The sequence below is a fragment of the Physella acuta genome, unplaced genomic scaffold (assembly GCF_028476545.2).
Source record: "Physella acuta isolate Inbredline_101_S28 unplaced genomic scaffold, ASM2847654v3 ptg001460l, whole genome shotgun sequence".
NCBI classification, from domain to species: Eukaryota; Metazoa; Mollusca; class Gastropoda; family Physidae; genus Physella; species Physella acuta.
In genome coordinates this window covers 208,778-221,742 of record NW_026732975.1, presented here as the reverse complement: position 1 = coordinate 221,742, position 12,965 = coordinate 208,778, and the positions used below count along the sequence as shown (strand labels likewise).

At 30.7% G+C, this 12,965-nt stretch overlaps 1 protein-coding gene across 1 annotated transcript in view; it reads left to right on the top strand.

Annotated features, from left to right (window-relative positions):
- Positions 1-2,925: 2,925 nt before the first annotated feature.
- LOC131928074 (structural maintenance of chromosomes flexible hinge domain-containing protein 1) overlaps positions 2,926-12,965 on the top strand; it is a 39,833-nt gene continuing 29,793 nt past the window's right edge. Inside the window, exons 1-20 of the mRNA XM_059283984.1 lie at positions 2,926-3,072; positions 3,990-4,065; positions 4,310-4,468; positions 4,603-4,685; positions 4,876-5,009; positions 5,230-5,247; positions 6,526-6,670; positions 6,943-7,062; positions 7,566-7,729; positions 8,145-8,247; positions 8,584-8,797; positions 9,254-9,374; positions 10,116-10,175; positions 10,461-10,584; positions 10,867-11,061; positions 11,271-11,384; positions 11,797-11,903; positions 12,033-12,115; positions 12,378-12,485; positions 12,724-12,801. Of these exons, the coding sequence (XP_059139967.1) occupies positions 2,935-3,072; positions 3,990-4,065; positions 4,310-4,468; positions 4,603-4,685; positions 4,876-5,009; positions 5,230-5,247; positions 6,526-6,670; positions 6,943-7,062; positions 7,566-7,729; positions 8,145-8,247; positions 8,584-8,797; positions 9,254-9,374; positions 10,116-10,175; positions 10,461-10,584; positions 10,867-11,061; positions 11,271-11,384; positions 11,797-11,903; positions 12,033-12,115; positions 12,378-12,485; positions 12,724-12,801 (2,344 nt within the window). The 5' untranslated portion in view covers positions 2,926-2,934. The remainder of the gene's footprint in view (positions 3,073-3,989; positions 4,066-4,309; positions 4,469-4,602; positions 4,686-4,875; positions 5,010-5,229; positions 5,248-6,525; positions 6,671-6,942; positions 7,063-7,565; positions 7,730-8,144; positions 8,248-8,583; positions 8,798-9,253; positions 9,375-10,115; positions 10,176-10,460; positions 10,585-10,866; positions 11,062-11,270; positions 11,385-11,796; positions 11,904-12,032; positions 12,116-12,377; positions 12,486-12,723; positions 12,802-12,965) is intronic.

The following is a 12,965-nucleotide window of genomic DNA, read 5'->3' as shown; positions in this document are numbered from 1 at the left end:
GTCGATTGCATGAAAAACTTATGAATATGACAGCCCACGAGACACCTGACCCTATTTCACGTCTAGCAGTCTTGTTTGACCAGGATTCCAACAAATATGTTATAAATACAGCGAAATATATGTTTAATAAGCAATAACAATTAACATTATCAATGAGAGCTGTTTTTATTTTATTTTTTTATTTTATTTTTTTGAGATTATTAAAATCTATAGGGAAGTAAATGGGAAGGTGTGGTCGGACGGTAAAGTGCACAACTTTTAACTCGAAAGACTCGAGTTTGGATCTCAAACTCGAGTCCTTAAGACGTCCCTTGAGTCCAACCAGCTCTGTTGAGTACCTGACACATCAGGGAACGTAAAGGCGGTTGGGCCTAGGGCTGACACTTGAGCTCTACTACATCTGCACCACAGACCGCGAGGTTTAAAAGGGCTAATATATATATATATATATATATATATATATATATATATATATATATATATATATATATATATATATATATATATATATATAAACAAAATGAAGCCAGCTTTTTACAACTAAAACTCAATCCAATGCTTAAAGCAAAGTAAGTTCATTATGTAAAAATATAAGATTGCGTTCAAAGGGAGACCACAAAAAAAAAGTATATTTATTTTAGCTTTTGAGCTCGAGTTGTTTCATATTTATTTTTACATCGACATACTAGAAATGTTTTTTTTTTCTTAAATCCTTAAAATGTCCAGACAAAACTTCCACTAGATGTAGTATCACCTTTGGGAAATAGTAATTAAAATATTTTTGTGCTTCTGTAATCATCTCACAAATAGTTGTCTACGACAAATCCTTGCCTTAAAGATGGCCAGACAAAATGTCCACCAAAGACTTAAGGCAAACCGTACAGATGGGATAGCATCGTTTGCAATAAAATAATTGAATAAACTAACAACTAAATTAGCTCTCAGTAAATCGAGTTTGCTTTAAACAAAGTAATTGAATATACAAACAAGGGGTCATCCATAAATGACGTTACACTCGTAGGGGGGAGGAAGGTCCGTAATTTTGTGACGATGTGTGATGAGGGGGAGGGGGGGGGGGGTTCAGATGTTGCGACGTCACATTTTTGCATTATAAAAAAGCAATGTTAGAAAAAAAAGAAATTTTAGACGTTATTTCGCGTTTTAGATAACTGTTTTAATAAATTGTAATAGTTTAGACAAGATTTTGAAAAAAAAATATCGATGTTTAAAAAAAATTCAACTGCAATTTCGAGGGGGGTTGTAGGTTGAGGGGGGGGGGGGTAAAATCGTCCAAAAAAGCGTGACGTCATTTATGGATGACCCCCAACTAGTAAGTTCACTGTCGGTAACATCAAATATGTAATCAAATAATTAAAAGAGTGTCAATAATGCGTAAATGGTTTCCTTAATTGACGTCATATATATCTAGATATAACTAATGGGTAGTGTAAGGTCGGATTATCTACGCGGGGTGGGTGGCCCATTTTATGATAAACTGCGAGCAATCAGAAAATCAATAATCCTCCATGACTTACATCAACAGATTTTTTTCTCTTAATCTTCAATATTAATATTTTAATCGATACATCTGTTCACAACAGCGACATGAGTTGGATTATCAGCAACAGATAAAAAAGCAATAAAATAGCAACATTTATTTGTTTTATATGACATGGTTTTAAAATAAACCAGGTTATGCAAACCTGGTGTAATTTCATACATGTGAAGTTTGTAGTAGGAAACAAACAAAATAATTTCAACTCAATAAAACCTAAGTAAATGTTCATATAGCCTATGTTATTTATACGATACGAGTAATGATAAACTTCGTATTAAAACAAAATAGATCTATAGACCAAAGGCAGCAATGATCTTCTACAAAGTACTTTTCACTTCCCAAACTGACATTCTGATTTTAGGTTCCGGTGGGTGGTACCTGACTTACGTTAGGGAAAACCCAAGGCGGCTGACCATACTATCCTTTCATATCCCGATGTCACAGAATACTGACCGCCAAGACCGAATGGGGTGGGGGGGGGGGGGTTCATAAAATGCGATGTAAGAAACTGATTTTTAGCTGTTATTTCGCGTTTTTGTAAAAAAAAAAAAAAAACTTGTTTAATGTTCTCAATGTTGACCGAGCTCAGTATACAGGCTTATTTTAGAATTGAAATCGAAGTTGTGTTTATTAAACAACAGCTGCATTTGGGGGGGGGGGGGGGGCGGAGGTTGTTGGCTAAGGTGTAATGACAATATTGGAAAGGGAAAGGGGTAGCCGGGTAGCCCTATGTTTTTGTGTTGTGTGTGGGTGTGATAACGACAGAGGTAAACGTCGTTTTTTTTTAAAAAAAGTATGACGTAGTTAAGGTTTAGATTACTTAACTTTCACTATAATAGGCTTTCAAAGATTACAAAATAAGGTTAGACCAGGTTTAATAATTCATTATATTTAAATTAAAATAATTTAAACAAACTCGTGTTAGTAGGCCTATTGATAGACTGGTGTCCTAACTTAGTGTTCGAATTAAGAGTAGGTTAAATTTTCAGGAAGACTTCTATTAGCCATAATAAAAACATTTTTCTCAAAGACCCTTTCATTGCTACCACATCGTTGCGTCTAATTTCGATAAAACTCTTTGGTTTCATGCCTGAATCAGGTGGAACAGTCGAGGAAAAGACATCCGGGCATTTTCATGTCCTAAACTCACAAGTCTTTTAAAATAAAATAAAAATCATATGGTAGTTAAAAGATTCTACCGAATCGCACGCGACAAAAGCTCCTTAATTAAGTTGTTGAAAGAATACGTCTTAAACGCTTAGAGTGTGGTTTACATGGTCTTGTCCAAATAGGACCAAGGGCCTAATAATGTTACAACCACACTAAACCTAGACTAAAAAGATAGCAAGGAAAAACTCGTCTATTTTCAAATCAAGATGGCGGCGCCCAGTACACAAGAAGATGAAAACCTCGAAGTTTTTATTTATGACCGCAGAACTGATGCTGCTCCAGAGGTTAAACTATCATTATCAGGGGTCCTGACCTTTAAAGATTTTAAAGCAAGAGTTAAAGAGGTAGATATATTTACTGTACGCATAGATCTAGATCTATAAGTCTGAGTCTATTGTTTTTGATATGCAGATCCGAGAGATCAACATCAGTTTTTTTTAGCAGAAATATGAACTGAAATAGACTCAATACTAAAATAGACACTGAAGAATGGCAGTCACTGCCAGCACTCTTCTCAACACTTAGATAGATCTAGATCTATATCTATTATAGATCTCATGTAGACTCTTGATCTAATAGTTAAATAGATTTACTGATTTACTAATAATAAGGGCAAACAGTAGGCCTAGGAAACTTACAAATAGACAGTTATAAAATGACAGTAACAGTAAACACAGCCTGATTGATTTACTTATTAAAATAAATAAATAGTTAAGCGTATCTGATATCTTAAACATTATTCAAATGTCAAATAGACCTAAGGAAATTATTTTAACATTATTAATTAATTCTTCAGTCCTACCACCCATTCCCGTTATCATATTTCATATAGTTTGTTGATTGTTGGTAACAAAAAAATCCAACAGAATAATTAGCCTACAATACATTTAGATCTAGATATCTATTATCTATCATTAAAGTACTTGATTGATTATGAAAAAAAGTATGTGTCTCAAGAATGTTTAAATAACTGAGACTAGTAATGAGTATCTAATATATTGTTACCTAGATCTATATGTTTACTAATACTTTGTCATCTTGTGTTGTTAAATAAGTCAAAATACAAAAATATAATAGTAGTTCGCAACAAATTATTGATAGTGGTGTTAGCAAATATTATATTAATTTTACACATTTTTAAAAATGTGTATTAGGCTATATAAAATAGGGCTAAATATTTATTCTATGACATTGGTTTAGTGATTTGTTAAAAAACAAAACTTTACTCCTAAGCTAAATCAAACTTTGAATTTAATTTCAGGTCTTGAATTTGGATACAGATGATTTTATTATTGCAACAACCAGCAGAGAAGAGATAAAAAATGATGATACTTTTGGTAAAGGAGATAAGTTTGTTATTATTAGAATAATGCATTTATAGTTGTAAGCATTATTTACATAATTTATCAGTTGAATATTAATTGTACTTGTAATTAAATAAATGAAAATAATACTAAATATTTTCCTTTATTTTTGTTTTACCTATTATTTATTTGAACAACGTTCAGATAACTTTTATTGCAGTAAGAAATTGTTTTTAAGAATTTTAATTTAATAAAAATAACAATTATTCCTTTATAGAGTACATTGAAAGGGGAGATACTCTGTATATTCTCAATGAGATTAATCAAGAGTTGTGTGCTCCTGCTCATGAAAGGGTTGACTACCTTCCACATTATGATACCATTGTTAAGGGTGGTATGTACGAATACTATGCATCTGAAGGACAAAATCCTTTACGTAAGTATTTTTAAATCCTTCATTCCAAAACATTTTCAGTACTAGTATCAAATATAGCTATGTTAAAGTATTTCCTAGAGTGTAATGTATCACCATCAATCTGTACTACTGATATGAATTTTATTTTCTTGCAGCTTTTGCTTTTGCTGAACTTATTGACAATTCACTTGCCGCTACAGCTTTTAATGATGGCTCTCGAAAAATTGAACTGCGATTGGTACCATATTTTTTCTTGCCCTTAAATATAATGAAAAAAAATTGCACTGCTGTTTTTTACTTTTGCTCAATATTAAAAAATTCTTGTTTAATTAAAACATTTAAAAATATAAGCTTTTTTAAAAATTATTTTACATTTAATGAATAAAGTGTTCCGATGATTAAGTACAAATATATTTTATTGTATTCAGTATGTAGATGATGCATCTGTAAAAAACTGTGTTGTGGTTATCGACAATGGTAAAGGCATGACCCCCAGGCAACTAAACAACTGGGCCATCTACAGGTTGTCTAAGTTTACAAGAAGAGACAAACGTGGAAAAGGGTAAGCTAGTTCTACCGGTGTTACATTATCTGTGATTTTTATTTGTTTATAGCTTCTTGCTTTCATTGTTAAGCTTCACAGTTTAAATGTTTGTAAGGCAACCTGCTTTGTTGACTAATCAGATCCATTTAAAATTGAACAAAAATTGTTCTATGTTAGCGAATGAACAATGTATGATTGCTATATTATTAAAATGAAATAGCTAACTATCTAATTTCAGAAAAAAGCCGGGTAAAGGGTAAGAGTTTCATCCATCAGGGCTAGATATGTTTATAAGCCTCTTTTTATTTATTCTAAAAATATTTATCAAAATCAGTCTAATTTGGATTGACTTCCCTGAAACAAGAAATATTAACTGATTATAAAAACGTAAACAATTTGTTCTCACATTCTTACACATTTTCTGAAAGCTCACTTAATACATAAACATAAGTAAGAAATATAAAAACTATTGATTATAACACAAAACATTTAATAAAATATGTTAATTTTTCTGTTTTTCTATGCAATTTCTTCTGTGCAAAATGGGTAAAAGTAAGCTGACCAGATGATTTTGCTAAACAACACTGTAACATTTTTTATGGTGTGCATGCATTATATTGCAGCTCTCTTCTTTAAAATGATATGAAATTATCTGAAATGAATTTTTTTTTAAACAAACACACATAATATTGCTTTTTCCTTTTATATCTGGCACAGCTAACCTATTATTCTCATTTTATCTACACAGTAGATTTAGTTAGTAGGGGATATAGAAGTATAATGAAATGCCTTGATGAGAAATATGTTGAACCGAACTTAGCTTTTTGTCAATAAGAAAATTAAAATTGTTAAAAACACAAATTCTTCATTGTGTTTTTTACAGCATTTTATTGTATAATCTAAATCAAAAACATTCAAGAAACAAACAATGACAGTATAAAAGCAATAAGAAAATACTTTTATTTAGAATTCTAACAACAGGAAGAAGTAATGTCACTAAATTAAAGTAATGGTAAATCATATAAATTTTTTAAAATTCAGATGTTATCCATCAAAGGAGTTATTTAGAAAAGCCATCAAATAACTGCAAAAATGCTTACAATATTACAATAAAACTTTTCAACTTTGTTGCACTCTGATAATGTATTTATACTGTTGATTTTGTTAACCTAACTTTATTTTACTGCATGTTTTCATCTGGCTATGTGCTGTATATTTAATCATATTCTGTGGGCATAAGGAAATATACAGCTTGCAACAATTTTTTTTATTACACTGATGATCACAAACACTTTGAATTTTGTTGGTGCATTCAAAATATGTTTAAAAATGTAACTTCACAACCCTAGTGCTATCTAATAAAGTAGTAATATGTTTTTAAAGTACAGTTATATCAGGATAAGACTAATCATATTAAAAAAATTGCATCTTAAAATGTATCAATTTTGTATAGTAAGCAGTGGAAGCAATGAGCAGTAAATATCTAGAGAAAGAAATCATGACATGGCTTTGGAAAAACTTTTTTTTTCCCCAGAGGTGACATTGATCTGACGAGTAGAAATCCTGATGACTCTCTGAATCTGGCAGGTACATGGGCACCAAGGTTTATGAACAGTGACATTTCCTACTTTGGTGTGGGTGGGAAACAGGCTGTTTTCTTTATTGGCAATGCAACAAGGGTAACAGTCTATTTTTTACTAAATAATTTGTATCTATTATAAGTATTATGGAAATTAGAAATAAAATTCATTTAAGAAAATACTTTAAATTCATATTACAGTTTTGTTTAGTTTTATGACAAGCATGATAATGATGGATAAGAAAATAAGTTTTGTTACACACAGAAAACATGTTAATATCTAATTCAAACAGCTATTGTGGTTGTTCACGTTATTAAAAAAATAAGGCAAAGATAGTTAATGAAGAATGGAATTGCCTCTTGTTGTTTCAGATGATCAGTAAACCAAAGGATTCAACAGATGTCCATGAGATGGTCATATCAAAAGAAGAGTTTGAAAAGAGGGAGAAGAATAACCAGTCCATCTATTCAGGATTTATTAGAAACAGAAAGGTTAGTCCACTGCCTCTGTTTTTATTTCAAACAAATTTTCTTTCTTACATACAGGATTATTTTAACATTAAGACATTTTATTTTTAGATAAGTCACAACTATATCAAAGTGTTAATTTAGGCAAGCCATTAAAAAAAACTAATCTTTGTTATATATTAATTTCATCTATTTTTGTCATTTATTTAACTTATTTTTTTTTTAAATTATTTTATGTCACTCTTGTAACAGACATTTTGTTGCACTATTCTCTTTATTTTCTTCATTTTAACTAATAAAATTCTTTTGTAGCAGCATCTAATCATCTAGTGAACTAGTACTGATTTTTTTTAAATGAAGTTTTAAAATGAAGTACTTTATAAAACAACATTTGAACATCATCTAGTGCTTATATTGATTTTGAAATTAGTATATGACAGCATCTGTTTTAACTAATGCTAATATTGAATGTGAAATTAAGTAATTTAAAAGACATCTATTTGAACTATTTATAACTTTGTCTACAGCCTGGAGACTCTTCACACATAGCACCAGATGATGAAAACCTTATCAAGCTGATCTCAGAGGAACCAGGCAGGGAAAGCTTTACGGCTGTTGTCATACAAGGGGTCTCCACACAACATATTGCCTATTTAAAGCAAAACTTTAATATGTGGACCAGACAATTGGCGTATGTCATTTTTTTCCCTTTTTTTTAATTTTTTTTTATTTAACTGTTTTTACAGACATTAACAATGTATAACAGTTAAATGTTTATGAATGAATGTTGGGAGTGTGTGTGTTAAAAAAAAGGCGAATTGGATTCAGGGAGACAGTGGGGGTGGTACGCATGCGCGGAAGAAGATGGCGAGGTCTGAGTGAACACGATGCCTGTATGAAACATAAATTAAATATGAAAAACTGCAAGAAGAAGGCTTGACTTTTGTTCTTTCGTATGTGTATTATAAAGGGTAAGGAAAAGGCCTGTGACACAATGTTTTATTGAAATTTTTACTTGGTAAACCTCATAAAACATAAGTCATTAAATTCATAAATTAGCCTGGTTCTGAATGGTTGACTAAGTTTAACGACCTTTTAATCTCTAGGCACATCTATCACTTTTACCTTCATGGACCAGATGGTAACAAGCTTACAGATGGAGTCAATGATAAAAAAGAGTTTGATCCCTTTAACAACATTGATATTCAGGTAAAATTAAATCTATTTTATCTAAAGATTATCTAAGGGGGATAAGTAGAAAATTTCTCTGTTCTTTTCTTGTACAAAATGAATTAGCTCCTTTAAGTTATTTTAATATCTTCATTAAATAATCATATGTAAATATCAGGGAAGATTTGTTGTTTTTGTTGGGTAATGATCACATATTATAAACAATGGGCTGAATTTTTTCAGTATTCTTGTAGAAATAATACTATATTTTTCTATAACACTAAAGCTAATAAATGGTAAGATAAATCCTAAGAAAAATATGAGCTAAATAACTAATGAAATTTTAAAACTACTTTGAATTATTATGTCCCTTAGGTGAATGTATTCACACGAGGCAGCACGAGTCCAAAGTCAATTGACCTCCGAAAGATTGATGACGACATGCAGTCTCAGTATGTGCGAACATCAGCCAGCACGTTTGACTTCAAGGCTTACGTTGACGGCTCCACTGCTGTGGAGGGGGTTATCCGCTACCACCCATTTAAATATGACAGAGAAACATACCCAGCTGATATCTATGGCATCAGATGTGAGGAAATCTTGGTTTACTTTTAATTTGTTGATACTATTTAAGCCTAAGATTGGCTGACAAAGCTGGTGATTAAATTTTAATGCAAGAACTATTTTATTTGGATGATTTTAGAAACTAATGTCCGATTATAGCCTCTTCCATAAAATAGGTGTGTTGGGTTGTTAGTAGTTTTGTAATCGACTATTTTATGGTTAGAAATTAGGGTTAGGCGTATGGTAGGACTACGGTTAGGGACATGGTTAGCATTGACATTAGCCAGCAATGTGTGTATTTAGTTAACTACCAATTACCTAACACCCCTTTTTTAAAGATTCTATTATCGAACACTGGTATAAAAATTCACCCTTTTATTTTTAATCACAATTAATTTTTAAATGAATTAATGTAATGATATGATTTTTTTTTTTTAGAGACATTGTGTTTAAGCTTTATGGTCACTTGTTACTTTTTTAGTGGAAGCAGAGCCTGAAGATGACCATGGATATGCTATCAACGAAAGGCCAGCTAGAGGTAGACGACCAATGTTTGAAGCTTACTGGAATGGCCGTCTTATTCCTTATACTTTGATTGAAGAGTAAGCTGTTTTAAATATTTTGAACGAGGCGACCCACGGCGTATCATCCACCGCTATTTAGTTGTTTTATTTTCTACTTTTCAGTAATTCATAATTTGTGAATTTGACAGTACCAACGCTGCCACTGAAAATATTTGCTTTAAAACACTATCAGTAGTTCGTTAAGGACGATAACACCCCCTCCTTTCCCCTACCCCAAACACACACACACCCCCCCCCTGAAAGTAAAACTCCACTTAGTTACCTCCCCTAAGTTTAAAATCGTTTCAAACTAAATTATCTGCCTCTAATAGCCATCACTAAACCCGGCTCTATGATTGTAAACATTTAGCGTGAACCACAGCTCACCAGAGCATGTGGGGGTGGGTGTTAGCGATATGCTGAAGATTTTGTTCAGTTTGTTTTAAATTTCTTTTATAAACCCAACTAAATAAAATATCTATAATGGTGTATAAGTATATGTGCTTTTCTATTCGTAAATAATGCAATGAAAAATTGATTTAATTAAAATTACCTATTTGAATAAAAAAATTTCTTACCTTAATTCAAAAGCTTTACAAACTTCCCTTTGAGAGTCATTATATCTTTAATCCTTATTACTAAGTAGCCAATAGTTATTTTATAACTGACTGTAATTCTTTAGATGTATCATCCAAGGGCAACAACCCCCGATATACCTCTAACTTATTGTAAGAACATTAATTTCTTTATCCTAATTCTAAATAAAAAATTTTTTTATAGATTTGACTGGTGCTCATCACCAAAAAAGCAGAAAACAGTTCCTTCAGAGTGTTATAACAGGTACAATGCACTGTATTGTTCAATGAATAAAATCGTGTTATAATAACTTCATGTAAAAGAGTGACATGAATTCATAGTCATTAAGAGTAGTATAAAGTAATTCAGTACTGTGATTGTAGTAGATTGCTAAGTTTTCAATATGTATTAACTTTGCACATCTTCTTAACAATTTCACCTATTTTGTTATTTTTTTGTCATTTAAAATGGCTGAGCTTGGTTAGTTTATGTGTATTAAAAAAAACTTCCATAACAAAAATATATTAGGTAAGGCTTTTTATGAAACAGAATCTCAGGGGTTTTATGGACCAATGATAGCTTTCAAGTCAGTACCAACAAATTAACTTTCCTTGACTTGGAGATGAAATTGAAGGATAAAAATACAAACTTCGTCAGAATATTTAATGGTCATGTAAGTATTAACTGTTAGTATTATATTACCTTAAGCATATTTCATAGTGTGTGATATATGTAGGTACACAATAGCAATGAGTTTGGACCATTCTTTACATAACTTTGAAAACAGTTATTAAAAGAATTCTTTATTCAATTAATTTTTTTTTAGTTTGTGAATTTTAAGTTAAGCTATTAAATTGAGGAACAGTTGTTTATTTAAATCCTCAAAAATAAGAAACTACTGTTAAAAATTATGAAAAAAATATTTTTTAATAAACTGGCAATTCTATTTTTACAGGAAAAGAGAACCAACATAGAGAAAGAGTTTTTGTCCTGGCTAAGAGAATGTAATGAAGAATACGACAAACAGATTTTATTCTCTGGCAACCAGGGGCAGATAGCAAGGGTAGACCTGCCCAAACAAAAACAGATACCTTGGACTAAGTTTACTCAGGTGGAGTGGGATGGAAAAGTGTATCAGACTGGACAAATGGTAAGATATTAGTTGTTTAAAAAAAATCTTTTATCCTAATATATTTATTGGTCAAATAGAGATATTATTAACAGGGATCTTTTTAAATTTTTGTTTAAACTTTTTAAAGTTTTGATCCCAATGCGATACAGTATATTTTTAAAAGTTTGAAAAATTATTTTTTATAATGGTATATATTTTATTTATGGTTCTGATCAATATTTTTAAAGGTTCGAATCTTGCGGACTGCTCCTGCACTTTATGGAACAATCCAGTCTTTTTACCTGTATGGTGAATATGAGGGAGACGTCTATGCAATGGGTGGAGACATTGAACTTTTACAGGTATTTGGTGTTTTCTTTTTTTTTTATATCTGTTTGTCATAATAAAGTTATCTTGTAGATGTAATTTCTAATTTAATTTTAGAATATTAATTATTTAAAAATTTTTAAAAGCAAAGTTTATGACAAAATAAAAACGCAATACTTCTCTGAAATTTAATTAATGAACAGTTATTAACATTGGTTTTAATATTGCAAGAATATTTTGTTCTTTCATAAAATTGAAAAAAAAATTTCAAAGATTCTTTAAAAAATTGTTTGAATTTATATTGTTTCTCACAAAATCATCAAATAATATAGATATTGGGATGAGTGAGTGTTATCTGTTTAAATTAATATTTCAGAAAACTTTAAAAATAATTTGCTAGAAGTTAAAATTTTATTTGCTAACAATCATTTTGTTTTTATGCTTTAGGAGCCTCAGTCACTATATACAGAGCGTAAATTTGTTCCCTTAAATAAACTTGACAGAGGAACATCAGCATTGCAGATTAAGAAGTACATAGATGAGGAAGAAGCGAAGTACAGTTCCGACTACAATTTTTTTAATAGCCTTGTTTCAATAGATATGTAAACTTAGGATATTTAAAGAAAAATTAGTCAATATTTTGTTTTTTGGGTATTAAGTAATCAGTCAGAATTGTATTACAGGTTACCAGATCATCTTATTGTGTCCTGGCCAAATGGAATGGAAATTGTTCCAAATGAGAAAAGAAATGCAGGCAAAACAATAGGTGAGTATTGTAGAAGAGAAAAATCTGATCAAATTTGAAAGAAGAAAAAAATTGTTTTTATTCATTAAATTAAAATACATGATTTCTATATATGAAATCAAGTTTAATGATGATAGACTATTGGAATCAATGTTTAAACTTTTTCAGGAAATGTACTGGGAAAAAAATCATGTGAAAAATGTCATGTTTAAGGTGACACAGTATTTATATCCGTTTAATGCAATTTGTATGAAATGTATTAATAAACCACTCCTTGCTGCAGGTGACATCAAGGTAGAAATTAGCAACAAGAAGGGGGAGAAAATCTCAAAAATCCCAGTCTCCGCTGGAACTAAGAAATTACTAGTTGAACTAAAGCTCATATGGCACGGTAAAGATACATTTTCTACCGAACAATTCATAATTGTTATACTAACAGTAAAATTGCTAAATTAATATTAAGACTGAAATATTTAATAGAATATGTTTTTAAAAGCACCACTTAGAAAAGAGGTTATCAAATTATTATTTTTTTTATAATTGCTATTTAAGCAACATGTCTAGTAGCTATTTTCAAGTGAGGTTGTGAGGTAAGACAAAAATTTAATTGATTAATTTTCTTTTTACAGCTCCACATGGAGATGAGGTTATTGTAGCTTTACTATCACAACATGGCAAAACATGGCCGTATTGGTTTCGTAAGATGGGTGAGTCACTTAATAGCATTTTAGCATTAAATAAGTAAGTAACCTCTAGTTACTATGGATAATATAAGGCGGATGTAGTAGAGTTCCCCTGTTTATGTGACATCAGCATGTGAATTGATTGTGTAGTCAGCCTAGCTGCCTTTACTTTTCCCAACTTGAATTAG